The following is a 21670-nucleotide window of genomic DNA, read 5'->3' as shown; positions in this document are numbered from 1 at the left end:
CTGCGGGACCATTCGGTAAGTGGTGAAAACGGGCAACGAAGGTCAACTCTTTGGCTGATAAAAGCAGTCAGTAATTTTTTGAATCACTGCCATTTAACATCTGTAATGGAATTTCATCTCCTCTTTTATCTGTACTAGAGGCCGTGCATCTGCACACTCACGGGAGATCAAACTGCGAGATACCGCTATTGCCATGGTTTAATTGTTAACAAATTTTAGCTGCTCTTTATAATTTAATGTAGCCATTGGGATCTTAACTCTTATTTTAATTGCATAGGCCATTTATATTTCATTCAAATGAATACAGTGTCATTACCTTCTGTTACAGTATATTCTGCCAGTGATTTTTACTGCTTACCACCTTACCTGGATACCTAAATCGAGATTTGGACTCAGTGTGCTAGATATGATACACCCATGCTTATGTACACACACAGTGCCTTCAGAAACCCAACCCTGTATTTCCAGGAGATTTGGAATATGGAACTGAAATGGTTTAATAACAATTTGTCTGATGAAGTCTCCACAAGAGACTGTCAGTCTAGTTATAAATCAGATACTGAAATAACCTTCTCCCAGCTCTGAGAAAGTCTTGCTTTCCTTAATCCCTTCATTGGCAGTTTTTATCTCTTGTTTTTAGACTATAGTTCACCATTCCCTACAACCCTACAATTCCTAATTCCTTCCTAATTTCTCTTTTCAATTTTTTTATTTTACTATTGTACTCCTGTGTCACCGAATGCCTTTTTTTTTTGAGTTGAACTACTACAAGGAGCTTGCACCTCAACTAAATGTGACTAGTTTTGTCCTTTTGACCATCATTTTGGATTATAATGCCAATTCTTTCACTATTCACTTTTATGTGTCTTATACCAAACTCTGTCCAGTGTGCACACAAACTAGTGTAGGGCCTGTGTGGTTAAAAGGGGATTTGTGGGTCAGTGAACACCATCTTGAGCCTGTCTTGAACACTTCAGCTCTGGTTTTCTGCTTTTGTGATGTTAAAGCTCATTTCCTTGAACTTTCAACTCAAGACTGAATTTTGATTCAAAAATTTGAGAGAGCAGCCAAATTACAGGAAGCCAACAGGAGCATGTCTAAAACTTCAGAAAGAAGAGCAGACCTCTGGAGATAAATTAACCTGTAACAGGGCTGAGATGGTACAGGACAGTCATTCTTTCTCTTTGCACCTGTCTTCATGCATTTATTTGATTCAGCATGTGCTGTGTGCCTCAGTCCATACCTACATTTCCCTCTTACAGGCATGGGACATTCTTTTTCCCTGCAGAGCCTCTGGGGTTCTGCAATCACTGGTACAGAATTAAAAATTTTTCAGTGCAATACAATGCCATCTTTCTCTAATGAAGAGGTACAGCTCCTGTGTTACAAATCAAAACATGAGGCATGCTATTTTGAACCACTTTCTCTGTCACGGTGAGATGACAAAACCTGTGGCACAAACGGGAGGCACCTCTGAAAACAGGAGTAAAGGCTGGATATGGGCAAAGTTTTTTTACTTGAAATAAATTGCCTGGTTAGTTATACCTGTGATAGTCTTTGTATATAATCAAGATCTGTGGAGATAGGTGATGTTTGCTATTTGATCAAGAGATGTAGGTAAAGAAAATAGGAAGGGCTTTCTCTGTCGAGTTCTTCTGAATAGACAGCCCAGAACAGCAACTGTTTTTTCCAGTTCTTCCTACTGGTCTAATAAAAGATAATATTTCCCCTTAAAACTTTGCTAGTCCATGAGCAACATTTGTGGGTTACACAGTAAAGAAAGCATTGTGAAAAATCGTGAGAAAAAAGAATTGCCTGTGTTGTCCTGGAGAAGAGAAAAAAATTATTTTTCTATCCTTTCACATTATTGTCCTAATCCTACCTTGCTGTCACCACAGTTGTTTAAAGTTACTTCTCCAGTTGGGATTCCCATGCATACAACTGCAACAGCAAATAAAATGTAGCTGTCTCTTCTGCTTTCCCATAATCACTTGGATTGTATTTAAGTTGAAAAACACAAATTGATGATATATTTCAATTTACAAAGCAGATTTTTCATTTAGGTCATGGAGCTTTTCTGTTTCTTACTGCAGAATTTCCTTTGTGCTTAAAGTATTCCCATGGGGGGTGGGAATCAGTTCTCCAGATTCACAGAAGCCCATCACAGAATACCCACTTTGCATCTTTGGAATCTTAATGAGTTTTGTAAATTACTTCAAATCCGGTGCATTAAATTCAGGCCTGTCCCTTCTAATATGATCTTCTGTAGATAATGCTTCACAAGTCTCAGTGGGAAAAAATTAATCCTCTTGAATGTTAAGAAGTGCTAACATGATTAGGGAGGATACATTTAACTGAGCACCAATAATATTTAAGAAGGATGCCAATGTATCCACTTCCCACCAATGAGACTATTTAGTATGGTTTGGTTGTTTTGGAGGTTTTCTATAAATAGGTGAGAATTCATTTTCAAACTGCTGCTTTTGGAGCCATGATTTCCCACTGCAGCAACTTCTATTGACGAAGTTTCATCACTGCCAGTATAGTCTGTAGGTCTCTCATACCTGCTGGGGAGGCTCAGGTACAAATAGCAGGAGTTTTCTGTGGCTTCTTTTAGTAGGTACAACTAGTATATGAAGTTAGATGCAAGCTTGTCCCTCTTCCGGCAATCCACAGTGACTCGCAGGAACTAATGTAGAAATAGCTGTCGGAAAAGTATCTGCCAGCATCAACACCATATGCCACATAAATAACTTTGTAAAGTCTCAAAGTTTGACTCATACCTGGTACTTCTTATGTAAAATAGTATCTTTAAGCTACCATTAAGGTCAGTGATAGTTCTGAGTGACTTCAACTGATTGTAGTCAAAATATGGGGCCAAGATGCTATATCATTCTTTGTTGGCATTTTATCAAAGACATTTTGTAAGGCTGACTTACTGTAGTAAAATTTTGGTCCATTTGTAGTGAAGGCCTGAAGCCAGTACTTAGGAGTATATGGTGTCTCAAACCCTAATCTAAAATAGTATACTATACCAATTTGTGGACAATAAAGAACCTGAAGTGCTCAGAACCATGTCATTAGGTTATTCCTTTGGTGGAAAATATCCCTTTGAGTCAGTTCTGACCCAATGTCCCCAAATAAGTTAGCCAGTACTGCTTCTGAAACTGTCCTCCTTCAACCAGTTCATGCCCTATTCGACTTTTCTTATTAAAAAACTGAAATTACCACAAGGAAGGAAGAATGTTCCAAGTCTTGACACCGAGAAATAAAAATTCCATTCATTCATTACAAGTAATTGCATTATCCTAGCAATTTCTATTAAATGCAATATTTTCTTTAGCTTTGTCCTAAAGGTATCATTATGGTAATATTCTTGAGCTCTGTAGAACTACTGCTACGTTTCATGTTTCAGATAGTTGCCTCTAAGTCCAGGATTTTATTCCTGTATGAAAGGAAATGACATTAAGAACATAATTATATGGTCCACATTTTTATTTATAGTTTGGGATTTGCTTTGTTCTTATCTTTACAAAGGAAAAGAATGGAGTAGAAACAGGAATTTACTGAAAAATGTCATGTCAGTGTGTCAGAGGTGGTGTACTGTGCTGTGGTGGAAAGGCAGCAATGTGAGAAAGTAAGAAGAAACAACGAAACAGAGCAACAACATGTTAGGAGCAGTCAACAGTGTTTGTTTTGTTAATAGTTTATGGACTATTAGAAATGTTTCTTACTGCTCTAAATCCATCTTTAAAATGTGCAGAACGTCATAATACATATTTTCAATTGGTCTTGCAATGGCATTCTGAAAAAAAAAAACAAACACCTATTCCAACAGAGGAGGACCTATATAATTAAAATAATTTTTTAACCCAAGGGGTAGGAGGCATTTTTCTCCCTGGCTCCCTTCCATCAGTGGCACTTTCCAGCCATACCCAGCATGTCCTGACATCATCCAGGCTGCTGGGTGTCCTGCCAGTTTCTGCTGGCCCCAAACACCATTTTTTTCTCTGCACAATCAGCCTGTCCCTCTTTCACCAGAGGTGTTTCTGGCAGCATTTGTGCTGTGATCTGGACATCGACAGCAGTCTTTCAGACCTGGGCAGATGCATTTCCATGAGATGCTCTCCCAGAAGTCACCTGCTCTGGGAGCTTGTCCCACCCCACTACCAGCAGTGTTGCACCTGTGGCTGCTTTGCTGTGAGTCTCTGAGAGAGACACCTTTGAAAAATTCTTATGATCATAGAAGAGCCTTTGTAGTGCAGAAAGGTTGTCTTCCCTCTCCCCGTGCACCAGCTTCAGCCAAAGCACAGACCTTCTAGAGATTCCTACTTACTAATCCTCTCCCAGGAAATCAAGAATGTCTTTTCTGCTCAGCTGCTCGAAGCAGAGGAAGGAAAAAGGTGATAATGTCACCTCACTGTATCAATCACAACCTGCTGTACAAGCTAAATAGTCATGGCTTGTTTCCAAGGAGCATAATTTACCTTGCACATAATTCACATTTCTCTCTCAGCAAAGTGATGTTAATCTTTTCATTTGAAAGGACACCAAAGTGCATGTATGTAGCTGTCAAATTTAATTTTAAAATTGCATATTCGCTTGCTAAATTTTGGAAGTATTGAGCACATATTTTGATCTGTTACACAAGCAATATTATTAGTGGAATAAACTTTACTCTAAATTACAAATAGCAATCTTGTAAGGCTCCTGTCTGCTTCATTGTTCAGATCCTGCTTGTGTTCTTACTTCTGTATCGTCTACAAGACGTTACTCAACTTACTTAAGTTTCTGTAAAGAAATTTCTCTGATATATTTTGCATTTAGTCATTCTAAATTACTCTATTACTTCAGTTTTACCCTGTCTTCCTTCTCTGACTGCTCTTCCATCAGCTTGTTATCTTCCCCACCTGATTTATATCATTTATTTTCAATATGTAATCTTATGGGAATGCATAATGTATTTTAAAGTTAAACAGTCCCCTTCTGGTCTATGTTAGAAATTAGAAGTAATAATTGCGACAATTTATATCCTTCTTCGCGTGCAAATGTATTTCCTGAGTTTAGTGGAGAAAGTAATGTATGTAGAAACTCTCTAAAATTTTTACATTTTGTAGCATTTTAAACTTTTATATTTAATCTTTTGGGTGAGGATGAGAACTTGGGATCAGTGCCATAGTTCTTAAGTACTGAATAAAGTCAGAAACATTATGTGTAAGTTGACCATGTCAGTAATGCCATAACATTATTCATTTTTATTTGTGCATGAAATTGCTAGTTTTAATTAAAATATATGCTATCAATCAGTATCTTTAACTACTGCTGACTTGAAAAGAGATATAAATTGAAAAACATTGGTTTCAGGACATGCTCAAGTGTCGTGTATGTGTGTGTGGTGTGCCAGAAAATTACTGGGGCCTCATTTCAAGCAGTTCCTACAAGCAGATGTTGTAGCAACCTGAGCTGTTACCTTGTTTTTTCAAGGGCAGCTCAGCTCTCCATGTGTTTTACCATTAGTAACAAGTTCTGTTACACCGGGCCTTGTTCTGACAGCATGATCCTTGTGAAAGCTTTTTTGCAGCTTCTCCTGGTGCTGAGCTACTGCTGTAGATTGTGCTTGGCTTTTTATCTCCTTTCAAGTCAGGAATAGTTAATGATAATGATTGATCGTATATATATTTCATTAAAATTAGCAATTCCATGCACAAATAAAAGTGGGTAAAGTTATGGCATTATGGATATGGCCAACTTATGAAGTACTCAAACAGCACTCCCAGCCTTGTCCTTTCTTCTCTGTTTTGCACCTGCCAAAGGTACAAGACCATAAATGCCCACCAGTCCTCTGTCCTAACTGCTTTAAAGTTTTTCCAAAACTCATCATCTAGGGCATATAAGAGAGGTATTGAAGATTTGCTTTGTAGACAGGTGAATTTTCCCTGTGTTCATGACTATCAGGTACTGCCTCGACTAAACAGGCAGAAGTCCCTGTGGGGATGTGGAGCCCCAGTTCATCAGCAGAGACAGCAAGGGGCAAACTACAAGCCCAGCATGAAGGGTGCAGCACAGAGTAATCCTGGCAGTGTCAAGCAATAACAGGAGAATAAACTGGCACCTAACATAGTGCACTGCAGTTGAAATGAGAAGTGGCCGTCATTTAAGTTGGGAAAGGCTTCTAAGATCATCGAGTCCAACCATTAACCCCACGCTGCCAACCCTACCCACTAAACCATGTCCCTAAGTGCCACATCTACACGTCTTTTAAATGTGGTACAAGTAATAGTTGCTATTTGTTCTGCTTAGCCACAAAATAACAACGTTCTGTACACTTATAGCAGCATCAGTTTTCAGTGTGTATTGTACAACAGAATTTACATGAACAGCAAATTGTCCTCTGACTGTGAAATGGTTGCTGCTGTTGCTGGAGGATGGACATATTGCCTGCAAGTGCCAAATTTGCAGGAAAACTTCTCCAGTGAAATGCAAACTATAACTTACAGGGATTTATTTTACTCCTTCCTATTTAAATAATCTTGCAATTCCTTCCTTACCAAGGTAATAATATGATTTCTGCTGTTCACAGAGCTTAGACATGCTCAGAAATGCAGGATAAATCCCATCTGCAGAGCTATTTCAAATATATGGTACAAGAGCCTTCAACAAACCTTTTCAGGGTTTTTTCCCAAAATTGGTTGCAAAATGTAATCAAATATATTTAAATATATTTAAACATACTTTTAAAGTTTACATTATTTAAAAAGACAAGACTTTTTAATTTGAAATCTTAGTTTAAGTTTTAAATATATTTTTTTAAAATACTTAGAAAAGGCTAGCATAGAAACAAAATTTCCAGATAGAGCAGAAATATTTAAGGATTTACATTACTTATTTGTTTGTTTGGTTTTGTTTTGTTTTGTTTTTAAAGCTTGTCAGACTGGATTTCTGTATTCTGAACCCTTTCTTTTGGCCATTTTATAGGTAGATAGTTGACAAATAAAGGTTTATCTAAAATTGGTTATCACTACTTCAAACGTACATATTTACACTGGTTAGTCCGGATAGATGCAAAAGCTCTTGACCATTTGCCTGAGGTACAGTGAAGTTTAGCTTATTTTGAGACAAAACAAAGGTTAAGATTAAATCAGTTTAATTTCTTTTTGATGCTTATTTCTGTTACATTAAGCTCTAAATGTATTTTTCAGACTAACCATTGAGAAACACTTAGGCTTTGGAGAAACATAATTCCATATCCCAGTATTGTAGCCTAATAGAAGTCCTCCCCTCAACATTGTTTTTTTGCTGCTCTACAATCATTTCGTATTCTGAATTCAGTTTTTCTGTCCTTAGCCTGTGTTTGCCTTTATTTATCAGTGTTTCTTTGGAATTGTTAACAAGAGGAAAATCACACTGGGGAGTAAACCATCTCCGTAGAAATAAATTTTAAAGGATCTTAGCTTAATGTTGCCTTATATACGTTGTGGAATAAGCAAAGGCCACAAAAGTTTAGTGGAGCAGCACTACAATTCATCTCGTGTGCATATAAACCCGTAGCATCCTATTTCTTAACTATGAATTCATCTTCTCTCTAAATGTAAGCTAATTTTTAAATAAGTTCTGAAATATCTTGCAACAGAAAAGGTGAATTCATGTTGAATTGTTAGGGATTTTTTCTCACTTGATGGAGTTTAACTATAAATGGAAAAGTATTCCTATCATGACTTGCTCTAAACACAGGAAGGAAGGCAGCGGTGTTGAAAAGTGTCTGCATCTATTGCAGATTATCTGCAAGCTTTCATTCCCTTGAGATGCTGAAGGTCCTTTCTGTTCTTCTGTCCAAAGATAAATACTGTGAAGCACTTCTGGGGGCCTTGCTATCCTTTTCTTTCTGAGCCATCTATTTTTACTTACCTTCAACTAGACAGACATTTCTGGCCTTACCTTCTCTTTTTTGGTCATTTCTGTGAGGCAAGTGTAGGAATCTCCTCGTATCCTCAGCTGAAAATGCCCACAAAAAAGGACTGCTGGCACTCCTTTATTGTAATAGAAAAATGGGGTGGGGAAGAGAACACCGTTTCTGGTTGCATTCACAAGAAGAAAATCTAGGAAACCAGGAGCAGACCCAGTTAATACCTTTAGAGAAACTTCCCTAAAGTTTGGACTGCCAAACATGCAGGTGAATCAAGTTACACTGCTGAGAACTGGATGTTCCCCATTAAGGCCCTTGCCTGAATAAGGGCTGACGTATGCTACTCACAGCTGTTTCTGAGAGGAATGACGTAAATGGAGATGACATATAGGATCTAGAAATGCTGTCACCAGCCATACAGTCAATTAAGATGTCTTTGTTGAGGGAGAAATCACATTATTAAACCTGGATGTTCTGAAGCTAGCAAACTCAACTCAAGGCTATCATTGCTGCTTTTTTCCAGGACGTTTCATCACAGACATCTGCCAGCCAGCTGTGTAGACTTGCTGTCTGTGCTAATTTGCGAAGTATTGTTGCTGGCCCTCAGCATTCAGAGCCATCTCCTTTTGGGCTCTTGATGGTCAAAAACTCATTTCTTGGAAGTATTTTCTTCCTCTGTTTAAGTTGGTTACTTTTGTTTGATTGAATTTGATTTATTAGCTTTGGCATGGGCCTATTTTGTTGGGCTTATCTTGATTTTGTAAGGCATCTTATAAATACAAAAGTCCTGACCAGTACAGCAAGAAACTGAGATTTCACTGACATTGCAGTACTGCTCTGCTGAAGACAATGTCCTGCACGATTCTTCCTCGTTCACCAACCTCCTTTCAATTTTAGAGCCTGATCTCGTAGAGGTGCTTTTATATTTGATTAATTTAGTTGCTTTGTCCTTTCCTGGCACTTCACCTGGAGGATTTGGCTGAAAGGCCAGGAAGGAGGGATGCTGGCTGGGCAGGTGGTGGTGGTGCAGGACCTCTGCTTTCCCTGCTAACACTGCCCTCTCCTGGTTCTCCTCCTGTGGACCAAGAGCTCAGGACCTTTGCAGGTGCCAGATAAGAAAAGGAGAATTATACTGTAGGCTGCTTCTCCCATTGCTTCCGTTCTCCCAGCCTCCATGGCCTCCCACCCTTCTGATGAATGGTGCTGTGAAATCTTTGCCCTGGCCCAGGAAGTCACAAGGCAGCTTTGCCTCAGAGTTGAAGGTTCAAACCATTCCCATGAATGCACCAGCAGTGAGGTGGTTTGCAGGCTGCTGTAGCTGGGGCTGCCTGGATTGATGGGATTTCACTAGGCTGAGCAACCTGAAACTCAGGGGTAGTCCCTGAATCCCAATCTCCCAGCTTTTAATATCCAACGCTGCTCCTAGCTGGCTGTTCTGACTCTTTCAATCCTGCTTGCTGACTGCACCTCTCCTAGGCTTATTCATCCACTGCAAATTTCTGACTAATAACTCTGCCAGGCTGTTGGAACCAGGCTGATCACCTATCCACAGCGTGCCATTTCTGAACCATTACGAGTTACTGCCGAATTCCCCCCCTTCTCCCCTGGGAGCCCTACAGAGCCTGGAGTGCTCCCCTCCCTCTCGTTTTCCCCACTTCCCCGGCTCATGTCACTCCGCAGAGCGGGATCAGGTTGCTCTTGCATTGTGATTCTTGGCAGGAGCCCCTCTCGGGTTCATGTAGCTGCGCTATGAGTCCGGCAGCCAGTAGGAACAAAGCACATAAGAACACATTAAACTAACATTCAGCATGCAAAGCCCAAATAATTTACTATATGCTACCCTGCCTAGTAAAGGGAACAGTGTAGCAGGCTCACCCTTTTAATTTCCTTTCTCGCACTTTTGTCTACAGAAGTCTGTACCATAACTTCCTTAAAAAGTGTTTATGTTTATTCTGTAGCCATTCTTGGGCTGTTTGTTTTTGTGCAGTATTTCTCGCAGAAACAATCTGCTGTGCTTTGCTTGATACCAGCACTAAACAGAGACGTACTGTTGTATCTGATTAGAATTTTAATTGTAGAAATCTGACCTTTGCCACTGCATTGTGCTCTTAGAGTGGTAAAATGATCCCTGTTGAGCTGCTGCCTGATAGTTCTCTCCTTTTAAAACCTGCAATGAGCAGTGTAACAGAAGTGCAAAATATAGATCAAGAAAGGTGTATACCGATGAACAATTATCCTTTCAGGCATGAAAAATGCCAGTTTGACATTCTTTCCATGTCATATATTAACATAGTAGAGTTCCAATACAAATATTAGTCAGTTAGGAATAAGAATTGTGGCAGAACTGACAGATAAAGGAAAAAAAAAATTTTAAAGAAGCTTCAAATAAGGTAGTTGCTTACAGTTGCTCAAAATGACAAAGAACTTTGGATGCAGAAGCTTGGAATGAACTTCAGAATCCACCTAAGTGTATGTACCTTCTAATATATATGCTTGTCTTATATTCATAAGGAATATACTTAGCTAGAAGAAAATCATATGACTGAAAAAATAAAGGATTTTTGATATATAGTAATGAAAGGGCTGTCTGCTTGAAAGCTTATCCAATCTATCTATCCTTATCATCTGGTCTAGTAAGAGGTGCTGTTTCTCCTTGTTTTGTTAGATCTTTAGGCCACTGTGAGTACAGTAATCCCTAAAATGCTTGCACAAATTACAGCATTACTTGGGATTTTACACGGTTCACAGGCCAGCATGGACTTTATCAATTGCTGGGCAGATAAACAGGTTGCTGAAGGCAGATGTTTCCTGCTCTTCATTAAGTCTTTGTGGGCCCCTAATTCTGGCAATGGCATCAGGCTCAGAGCTAAAAGCTGTGTTTGCATATACTCCAGTATGTTGGATGACGTGGTTTGTAACACCACTTGTTGGGAAAACTGTTTATAAACTGTGGGCAGAGTGAATAATATAAAGTTTAAAATTTCATGTCCTGTTATGAGCCAAGTGATCTGAAAACGAATGATCCAACAGGAAATGCAGAGTTAGTAAACAAAAATTGTGTATGTTCCACTGCAATTGTGTGTAGTCATCTTATAACTGAGTTAGGACAGATAGTCTCTGAAAATTAGCAATTCCACAGAAAAAACAGAATTCTGGTTAACTCTGAATGTATTCTATATAATTATGTAACATTCCCATTTAATTTTTTTAGAAGAAATTTTTGTAGAAAATCCTTAAGCAATGACCTATGAAGCATCCTGTTGTTCACGAATAGAAGTCAAATTATTTAAAGTAATATACTAACAAACTGCTGTATCACTTCTGGAATATGGTTGCTTTTAGAAAAAAATTCACCAAGAAAGTTTTTCTCATATTTATCATAGAACAGTGTATTCAGGAGTAATTTAGCCAGTTAGTTTTCCCATGTGGACATGGCCTCAACTGGGAAGGTCACAAACCTGGTCCCATAGAATGACAAAGGGAAGATGCCAATCCTGGAAGTGCCCAGCATGTTACACCTCTGCCAGCTCCCTTTCTAAAAGTGGTATTTTGTCTTAGAGCTGAGCCTGCTGGCCAGGTTTGTGATACAGTGGCCACACTGAATAGCAGGGAATAACCACAGCTCTGTGTGTTTCTTGCAGCTTCATGATGAGTTGGAGAAGGGGGAGAAGGAGAGCGCGGAGCTGCAGGAGTTTGCCAATGCCATCTTACAGCAGATAGCGGATCACTGCCCTGACATCCTGGAGCAAGTCGTCAACACGCTCGAGGAGTCGTCATGACCTTGGCCACCAGCCCCACTGGAGCAGCACACCAGTGGCCAAGCCCAGTCAGTCCAAGGAGCCGTAAGAGCGGAGAGCAACGTGAAAGACAGGAAACGGAACTGAAACTTCTGGTGCACCTTTTACAGAGAAAACAAAAGCAAAAAGCAAAAAAGAAATCAAAAAACTCTAGGTTCTTCCAGCCCGTGATTAATCAGTCATTTCTACATTCATCTTCTCACTGCCTTTCTGCTTTTGAATCCGATTCCCCACTGACTTTGTTGGTGGTGACTTTGGGATAAAGCTGAGCAGAGCTCTTCCAAGTCTGCTGAGCAAAGCAGAGGGGATCCACTGGACACAAGCAGCTCTAAATCTCCATGAGGTTGCAGAAGGGTAGCCCTTGCCTTTCATTCTTATGTTGCTTTTTTTCATGCTTCCTTTTTTTTTTTTTATTTTCATAAAAGCTGAAAGCCTGAATTTCATAGTGCTAAAACCAAACCTGAGCATGCTCTGATTATGGCTCATGACTGGCCAGCATCAGTTAAGTAGCTCGGGTCTCGCTGCCTGTCTCAATGTTCCTTATGTTCTTAAATAACAGAGAGAGGAAAGGAAAGTTTCCCTACTTGTTCCTGTTAGTCATTTCATCTAGTAGCTGGGAAACAAGGTAGGCATAACTGGTACTTTCTGTTTACTTAACTTGGATTTTTATTGTTCTCTGGTCTGACTCTGACATGCTAGGTGGGGCCTTTGTTAAGGTAACTGTTTTCATCTGTTGAGTTTTGGGGGGGATTTAGATGATGGTTTCTCATTATAGGTCTGTGTCTCCTAAGTTCTTATTTTATAGAGAGATCTCTCCCTTCAAGCAGGTGTGGTCAACAGATCAGCTCCCAGCTTCAACTTGTATAGTTTGTCCACTGCCAGTTTTTCAGGCCATAGCTTTGTGAACATTAGCTGTCATCAGAATAGTCTTAGGTTTTGTAAATGAGCAAATTGCATCATTCAGCTTAAAAGTATAATTTTAAAGCTAAGTTAGGTAAATCAGTAACATAGTTCTTACTATAATTATAATTTATTTTATTTTGGTTTAGCTTAGGTTGACAAGGAATGAGTTTGAGTTCAGAGCAATAACCCATTCTTATGAAGAGGATCATCTCTGCTGGAGTTGGCACCCAGCTGAGTACATAGGTGTAAAATCACAGCTTTACTTAAACCAGTGCAATTCTTATATGTATATGAGAGGCCTTAGTCTTATTCCCACCCATCTTTGACACTCAATAAGCCCCTGCTGATAGGTAATATAACCTGAAATACCAGGTCAGTTTGTCATTGTGGTAGCAAGTCAGAATCCTATTTTGTGAGTAGGACTTGGGTGTTCATTCTTGGACTATGCATTAATGGGGAGACACGTTTTTTCCTGGCTGCCAGTGGTTATGTGTGTCTGGGGGCATCTGCAGGACAGAACCCTTTAACATGTCCCCGTGTGCTCCTTAAAGGAGTTGTTCCCCTTTGCCTGTCTCATATTACTTAAGAGAACAAGGGGAGAGTGAAAGGAGACCAAATATCAACACAGCAGTGGAAGAAATCTTGGTTTTCTAGTCACTAGCTTATTATGTATGAACCCTCTCAGTAAACCTCCCATTCAGAGTCCGCAGTTTAATTCCATATGACTTACTACATTTTGAGCTTAATCACTGAACTGTTATGCTAAGGAAGATGTTCCAGGCCCTTTCAGGAAGACTACAATTCTTATGTCTTTCAAATCCATGGCACAGCTCCCCTGTAGGTCTTTCACACTTTATCTTCAGCAGTGACCAATTGCTTCCAGTAGAAAGGAGATCAGCAAAAGTTTGAGTAAGGGGAGATGTACCCTTTATTTTTTTTCAAAACAAGGACTGAAAATAGGGCAAAACTGAAACCCTATATACCTGTAGACTCTATTGAAAAGTAACTGATTTAAAAGAAATCACATCCCAATTGATTCTACTGTAATGATTCCGCAGAAGGAACTGGATCCATAGCCGTGGTATCTACTAGGAAGAAATATGTAAGTCTCCAAAGAAGGAGTGATTGATTCACACCTCTTCCATGTTTTGAACTGCCAGTGCTTTGCAAATCAGCCTGTGTCTGAAGCTTTTTATTTTTTTGTTGTGGCTGAGGAGAGTAATGGGAACCTGAGAGCGTGGACAGGGGGAACACCGGAAGGCATGCAGACAATGACTGTACGTACCGCTGAGCTGTGCCTCATCCCAGATCCACCCCTTTGGTCCCATTCTTTGAGTCAGCACGTTTCGATAGAAGCTGTTGTTTTGAAATCTTTCCTCTTGCTTTTTCTTCATCACCCCTAATTACTCACTCAAGGAATTTAATGCCGCCTGTAAAAGCATCAGAGCCATCAGCCAAACATCATAGGGCCACCGCCACCCCTCCTGACTATCTCATTAACTTATATGGTCAAATCTCCAGCTGCCCTGGTTCCCTGCTGTAAAACAATCCTTCTCTGTGAGAAGCTGTGGAATTTCTCTTATCGATGGTTCAAATGACTCCTGCTTGTAAACCTCTTACTGAGATGTTCCTTGATAACGTTCCTGCTGCAGGCAGGGACAGGGGGAGGGGTTGGGATTGAGGGGCAGTCAGTTCAGGCTGTTATTTCAATTCCCTTGCTTTACTGCAGTGCCCAAACATCACAGGGAAGTGCTGGTTCTTCTGCATCTCTAACTCAGTTTGTGGCTGTGTTTCTGTAGCTCAAAGTGCCCCAGCCAAAGGCACGGTGCTGTCAGGGCAGCGTGGGCAGGGTCCGTGCATCGGCAGCCAGGTAAAGCTCACTGTTTACACATCTCCAGGCCTCTTCCCGGAGAGGATTTGTCAAGCCTGGCTAGTTTTCATGCTGGCCATTTGGTCCTTTATCTCCCAGCCACACACCTGTTGTTCCTCCCATCTGGATTGTTGGGCCTTTGTGATTTTTCTCGTTAACCGCTGTTATCTTCTAGATCTTCTGGGCTTCCCATCTTAAACATTGATCTTAGACCTCTACAAAGTGCTTTCAGGGAGAGAGCAGATCTCATTTAGGAACAGACTTGATCCGACTTGATCTCCATCGAACCATTTCAGGTAATCTTTCTGATCCTGTGTCGACAGAGATCTTGAGGTGAATAGCTTGAGGAACTCTGGAATTTGGGAGGTGCTGCTGGCCAAGATTTAATGCTGAACGTGGCCACTGCAAGCTTTTTCCTTTCACTCGTATGGAGTGCTGCACCATTGGCCTTAGGGCAACAAAGGGATTTTATTATCATAACCCATCGTGGGATTGCGTGTCAGGCACGTGGCATAATGGCCACGTGTGTGTGTACACTGCAGTGCTCATCCAGTTGCCTAACCCACCACTACTCTTTTAAGATCTAATACCCAAGTGTCAGCAGCCAGGCAGATGCAGACAGTTTTCCAACACAGCAGTCCTGCAGTGCAGCAGCTCTAGGAAATCAGAGGCCCTTCCCAGGGGCCCTTGGGAAACTTGCTTTTTCTTCTCCTGTTGAATGAAGTTCTGTTTTCTATGGGAGCTGAGAAAGTTTTAATTGCGTTAATATTACTTTTATTCCTTCCAGTCCGTCATTTGTAGAGAAACTGAGAGATGTAAGGACACAAGGAGCTGTCTGTAGAAAAATTAAATAGGTCATTTTAGCAGGGTTTGGGCTAAAAAGTAACTGAAGCCTGAAGCCCACATAAAGTGTAAAAGCTGACACCACTACCATGCTTGGTCATGATATCCATGAGCCCAAGTCCATATTTGCCTCTGAATCCAGCCTCATGTAAAACACTAAAAGGACATTACAACACTAGAATTGCAGGGTGAGGACATGAGCACTGTTTGCAATTGGAAGAAGAATTGCCTGGCATGCTCCCAGACGAAGCTCTAAGCTTCGAGTATTCTCTCTCATTTTGACTGCCTTTAACCAGCTTTCCCTCCATAAAATGCCAAACCCTCTTGGGAGTATCCAGTTTTTGCCAAGTCCCGGGGACAGAAGGTAGAAGGCCGACTTGATGCACGAAGCTGCATGTGCCATTTCTGGTTGCACTGCATTTCTGGCTGGAATATCCCTTCTCTAGCAAATTTTCTGGTACTTTGGGGCTCTCAGGAATTTGCACAAGGGAGCATAAATGTCATAAATCTTGTAGGCATAACCTTGGCTTTTTGAACCAAAGGGGCATCTCTTTTCATTTGCCCTGTAATTCCCACCCATTCTGCTGCTGGTGCTCAATTTGTTGGGAAATTTCTACATCTGATAAAGGTTGACAGGGTTGAGCCCCCACTCCTGTACTAATTGCCAATCGTTGCCACTGAAGAGGTCTTCGCAAAGGACCAGAGTCACGCACTGATATCATTTTAAAGCAGAAGTTTCACTACATAAGTAACACAAGTACCCCTCAAATGAATCCAGTGAAATGCAAAAGGGAAATAGTATAATCAAGGCATCTGGTTTTTAAAGGAAGCCTCCACTCAGCTTGATGTCGGCACTGGAAGAGGGAACTGGAGAGGACACGGAAGGCTGTGGATAACCAACACTGCCCCAGCGAAGCCGGCGGGGTGGGAGGGTCGGGCACGGGGCATTGCGCCTGGCAGGGCCAGCTCTGCTGACCCCTCTCATCAGCGTGGTGAGGAAAATGAGAGGGTCGGGGGGGGGTTTAGACAAAATAATGTTTTTAGTTGTTTTTTTTTCACATAAATGGAAGGAACCTTACGCAACAGCAGATCCTTCTGAACAAAATGGCTGCGTCCGCTGACTATTTTTAAAAAAGAAAAAAGAAAAAAAAAGGAAAAACTGTTTCAAAAGTTTTTAGTGTCAAAAGCATAAACACAGAAATCCTGACTTTTTTCCAGTGTGTGTGGTGAGTGCTGTAACCCTGTCATCAGTATCTCTCCTGGCTTTTTCAGGGGTGTTTTCTTCCTGTTTTGTTTTCTGCTTGTCGATATTGTCTGTTTGGTCCTAAGGCTGGGGCAGTTACCAACAATGTGTGTCTGTTGTCGGATTGAAAAAAAAAAAAAAAAGATAGTAGTAGAACTGAAAAAGATGTGTTTTAAAAAAATATATAAAAATAAATTTCATGAAAAGGAATTCAAGTAAAGAAGCAACAAAGCCGTGACTCCTCCTCTAAGGATTGTACGGAAAAGGATTTTGTGGGCTTATAATTATAACCAGTTGCCTTTCACAGGCTTTTGAGGTCCTTGGCTTCTTAGGAGATGTTACAACCCTTGTATAAATTCCTGCTTTCCCAGGTCTGTACTGTACACGTGTAAGACAGAAATGGGCAGAATGAAACAGTATTTTGGAAATCAATCTTTTCTGGTAACAGTTATCAACACCAGGTGTCCCTTAAGATAAGAACCGCGGATGTAAATGGGCCAAATGCTTTGGCCAGGTTTTCCTTTTAATCCATTGCACCCACTGATACTAGGGACATTAGCAAGTGCAGATCAACTGGGGCAGGTAGTTCTGGGTAGATCCATTATCAAAGTTGTATTTCTTTATGTCCATTGTTGGTCACGTACCTGCAGCAGGTTATGGGGCAGGAAGGGACAAGCAGCCACCTTCTGCTCTGGCTGCATCAAAGACTTGCATTGCTTAAAAGGAGGTGAAGTGGGGTTAAACTGACATGTAACATAAACAAAAAACCCACACAAGTTACTCTAACTATGAGGCTGGGTAAAGAATTTCATTAAGTGAATGTGTTTTTAATATCAAACTTACTATGTGCTGTTTGTCCCCATTTTGCACTTTTGGTTCAGATCTTGAAAATCAAGTCAGTTGGTTTTGCTTTTAAGTAGATATCCATGCTTTAGGTTCCTGGTGCTTTGGTGGGGTTTTTTTGTTCAAAATGTTCTTTTTTTCATTTGGAAACTGGCAAAAGATGGATGTACTCAAAACCAAGTTTGAAGACAGATTTTATGAGTAGACATTGTTCCTTTGATCAAACCCTCCCTGCCTGCCCAGGGTGGCTGTGTTTGGGCCCTACTTACACACACATTACAGTATATCTGGGGAGGCTTTAGTGTAAGATGCCTTTATTTGTTCAGATGCTGAAGGAGGATGAATCCAATGGGACCATGACCAGGGGAATAATTTCTGTACTAGCCCAACATGCTGCTCCAAGCCCACTAAAACAGTAAATTGCTGTTTCCCTCCAGGTCAGTAAATGAGGAGAGCCGCACACCGGGTTCACAGGTTGTCTGTGGAGTTAAAAAAAACTCTGCGGGATGCTCCATCCACTCCAAATGAGATCCCTCATTTGCTTTGGAAGAGACGTGTTGCACTTTAGTGGAGGGGGAGACAGGCTTTGGGGACGGAATCTAGGATACTTGAATTCCTTTTTGAAATAACAGCAGCAGGAGACATTGATGTCCGTGATGCAAGTGCGCACGCTGCCTTCAACTTGTATGTGTTTTATTGCTGGAGTCATGTTACTGACAGGATAATGAAATTGCAAAGAAAATGTGTTATATTCAACTTTGCCTTGATAATATAAACACTTTGTTCATTTTTTTTTCTTCTTTTTTTATTCACAGACTAAGTTCATCGGGAAATTATAAAATTATTTAAAAATTCTGTGCCGTGTCTTCATTTCAGTGTGTCTTGCTTGGTGTCCTCTCGTGCATGCCCAGGATGGGAGGGCAGGTAGGAGGGCTGGGTGGCTGAGTGGCTGTTCCCTGAGACCAGGCTTGAGGTCCCATTTGAGGCCTGTGGAACAGCCCTGCTGGGGGTTTTGGCTGCACCACGTACCTGGTAGTGCTCACGGACAGAGCTGGGGCTGCCTGCAGGGTGAAGGTGAGGGACTGTCAATCATAGGAGTGTCCTGGATATCCCAGGACCTCACAGGTCAGGTAAGTGGAGATAAAACAACTGCGTTTACAGTCAGTTGTTCCCTTTGTCTCTGTCCTGCCTGTTTTCCAAGTCAATGTGACCTAAACATTGCTAACGAGTGACTGAATTCCAGATGTGCATCCAGTGTTGAGTCAGTGTCGGGATCACATCTTACAGAGTAATGTGCCTGGAAAGCCTTGCTGTGTAAAGGCCAGCAAGACTGTCCTACTGAGCATGTTCCCAGTGAAACCTGGACATGGGTCCTATCCCTCGGGAGCAAAGGGAGAGTCACAGCTTCATGAGATGAGCCGTGTGCTCCCTGCAACACTGAAGGAGATGGGCCCTACCCAGCGTCCAGTCTCCAGATGCATTTTGAGGACATGGGAAATTGCCTGAATAATGTCACTATAAAAATCTCATTTTTCCTGGCGTTTTTAACTTTTCTGAAGAGAATAGCATTGCAACACTGGGTCCCACTGGTAGAACAATGTCCATGCTAAACACACTCCACCAGATTCTCCGCAGCTATCCTGAAGCCCTGACAGAGCAGACCTCCCGAAGTTGGGACAATTTCTAACCAATTTCTCTCAAAACCTCTCAGTTTCTTTCTCCTTTTGTCTGTCTGTGCAGCCAGTTTTTCTCTGCACTTTCTTGCTGGCCTTGTCCCTCCTGCATTCTGTAGATTTGTCCTTTCAGGAGGTTCCTAAGACCCTGGCTCGCCGTTTCAGTGCAAGTGACTTCATGTGTAACAGGCATCCTGATTTCAGTGCCTGGACGTTCCCTTCCCTCTGCTAATTTGATTTCAATCACTTAGGCTTCAGTCAGGCATGTAAAGCAGTGTGTGGCAAAGGATACATGGGGATTAAGGGTCTCGGGAGCTTAAGGAAGAGTCCATTGGCCTTTTAGTTCCCAGTCTGGTTTATGTTCTCTTGAGCATCTTTGGCCGAGGAGGGGATTCATGATTCCTGTCAGGCCAGGGTGTGCCTGGCTTTTGCAGCACAGTCCAGATCAGCTGAATGAAACCACATGCCACATAAATTTAAACAGTTACTGTAGGAAGAGGTATCTGTCAGTCTGAAAATGGCACAAATGCCATTGTGCTTTTGAGAGTGGAGGGCGAGTGAAAGGGTTAAGAGCCACTGTCACTGCCAGGGGGACAGCACATCTGCAGGGAGAGCAGCACATCTGCAGGAGAGCTGAGCTGAGCTGCTGCAGCCCACGCTGGCTCTTGCTGTGTTGCAGTGCCTTATCCCTGAGGCTGACTCACATTTTGGATGGCCCATAACAATAACAGTGTTCCCGCTAAAAAGAGAAGATGCCAAATCCCTTTTGTGCGTTATCAGGTTACATTTTGTGCACTGTGCAGTAAAACACAAGGCATCTGAACAGAATTGTCTGTGTTGACTGCAGCTACTGTGACACAGAGCAGGCAAGGCAGTAGTGGAAACAGCGAATGGTCAGCCCTGGGATCAAACAGAAGAAATTTGTTTTCCTTTGCAGATAGATTCCTAGCAGTGTGCTGAGCCCTGTGTTACCCAGGCTCCTGATAAAACATGCACCTTCTGCAGCACTCTAGTGAGGATGACTTTGGAAAACCTGCTTTTCTAAATTACACTGGTCAGAGAAACTCAGCTGAAACCACATCAGCAATCCACTGGGAAGAGCAACATATTTAGGATCTCCTATTTCTGAAAGGATCTGCTGCACTTGTGCTGCACAGATGCCTCCTGCTTATGTGGCTTGATTCTATAGGGGTGCATCAGCTGTGCCAAAGATTACCCAAAACAGTAGTTACAAATGAATTGCGTGTGCTAATGATCTGTATATGGCTGGTGACCTTTAGACTGGGACTCTTCTCACTGGGCTTGAGGATGTTTAGAAATCTTGGGCAAATGGCCAAAGTCCTCTCTCTTTACTGTCTTTAAAAACCCTCATAAAGTTACCTGCTTATCAAGCAAACAGAGCCATACACCTTGTGTTGGTAGACCTTATTTCTGAATATCCTGATGATGTATTGTAAAACGTAAGTGGAACAGCTGGGACCAGCTTGGGTGTAGCTGTGGAGTTACAGCAAGTGATTCTCTGGGTGTGGGCTTTAAATCCATCTGGTTTTAAGTACATGAGCAGTAGCTTTTCTCAATGTTTACAATTGCAAACATGAAAACTGTTGGAGGAGAATGACTAAGAAGTTAAATATTTAGGCCCAGGTACTGCAGGCCGTTTGTGTGAAGTTGTCGCTTACTTCAGTAGGAATTCAGCTCCAGGAATGTCTGTGGACACAAACCTTGTGACAGGGCAACTTAATAACCATTTGGTTTCTTTTTGTATTGTTACAAAGGATGGGTGGCTGCTGTAGCTCAAAACCCCTCCTAGAAGGATTTTTGTTCGGCTTGAATAAACCCTTAATTTTCTGTAAGGGCACACCATTTTGGGGAACCACAAATCTTGGGATATAGATGAACACTCTTAACCTCTCTTATATAATGCATAGAAACCGTTTTTAGCTTAAACCAGTTTATCATCTTGTAGCCCAATGTACTGAAGTGCATGTGTGCATGGATCTCTGGGTGTCTGTGCCCATCTGTGTGATAACATGTAAGTATATATCGCTGCACACTGGAAACCATGCTTCAAGAATACTGAGCTTGCAATGCCAAAGGTCTGGAAATTAGAAAATCTTTATGACTTCATGCCTAATGTGTCCATGATGCGATTTTCAGTGATGTATTTACGTAACTATTTTTTTGCCAGATCTTTCCTTCATTAAGTGTGCGGGATGAATTGATTTCTTCAAATCAGTAATTGCATAAAGCCTTGCTGACATCCATGCTTCTTCCAAGACCACCAGTTCTCTGTCACAAGCTTCTCGTTACTGTAGTTCTTTAAACTGTCCCTCACCTTAGTGATAACTTAGACATCAAGAGGGCTGCTCTCGTTTGTGCTCTTGCTCCTTGGGTACATAGGCACTTCTCCATGTGATACATCTCTGAGTTTCAACTGCTCCCACTGATTTCTAAAGGGTTTGGTAATCAAAATATTCACCTAGCAAAGAAGAGTTCTGTTTCTTCAGCCATGTAGCTGAACATTAACTATGATCAGACACTGTAGGCTGCCTGAGGCTTGTTAGGAATTCAAAGCCTTAGAAGGAGATTGACATT

At 41.4% G+C, this 21670-nt stretch overlaps 1 protein-coding gene across 10 annotated transcripts in view; it reads left to right on the top strand.

Annotated features, from left to right (window-relative positions):
- ERC1 (ELKS/RAB6-interacting/CAST family member 1) overlaps positions 1-16893 on the top strand; it is a 301902-nt gene extending 285009 nt beyond the window's left edge. For all 10 annotated transcript variants that reach the window (XM_027905936.1, XM_027905963.1, XM_027905952.1 and 7 more), the window contains one exon: positions 11545-16893. In XM_027905936.1, coding sequence (XP_027761737.1) covers positions 11545-11682 — 138 coding nt within the window. In that variant the 3' untranslated portion in view covers positions 11683-16893. The remainder of the gene's footprint in view (positions 1-11544) is intronic.
- Positions 16894-21670: the final 4777 nt, after the last annotated feature.

This window comes from Empidonax traillii, unplaced genomic scaffold, assembly GCF_003031625.1.
Source record: "Empidonax traillii isolate 1590-97213 ecotype Southwest subspecies unplaced genomic scaffold, ASM303162v1 scaffold25:size3598162, whole genome shotgun sequence".
NCBI classification, from domain to species: domain Eukaryota; kingdom Metazoa; phylum Chordata; class Aves; order Passeriformes; family Tyrannidae; genus Empidonax; species Empidonax traillii.
The sequence above is the reverse complement of the archived record's forward strand: the minus strand, read 5'-3'. Positions and strand labels throughout refer to the sequence as shown.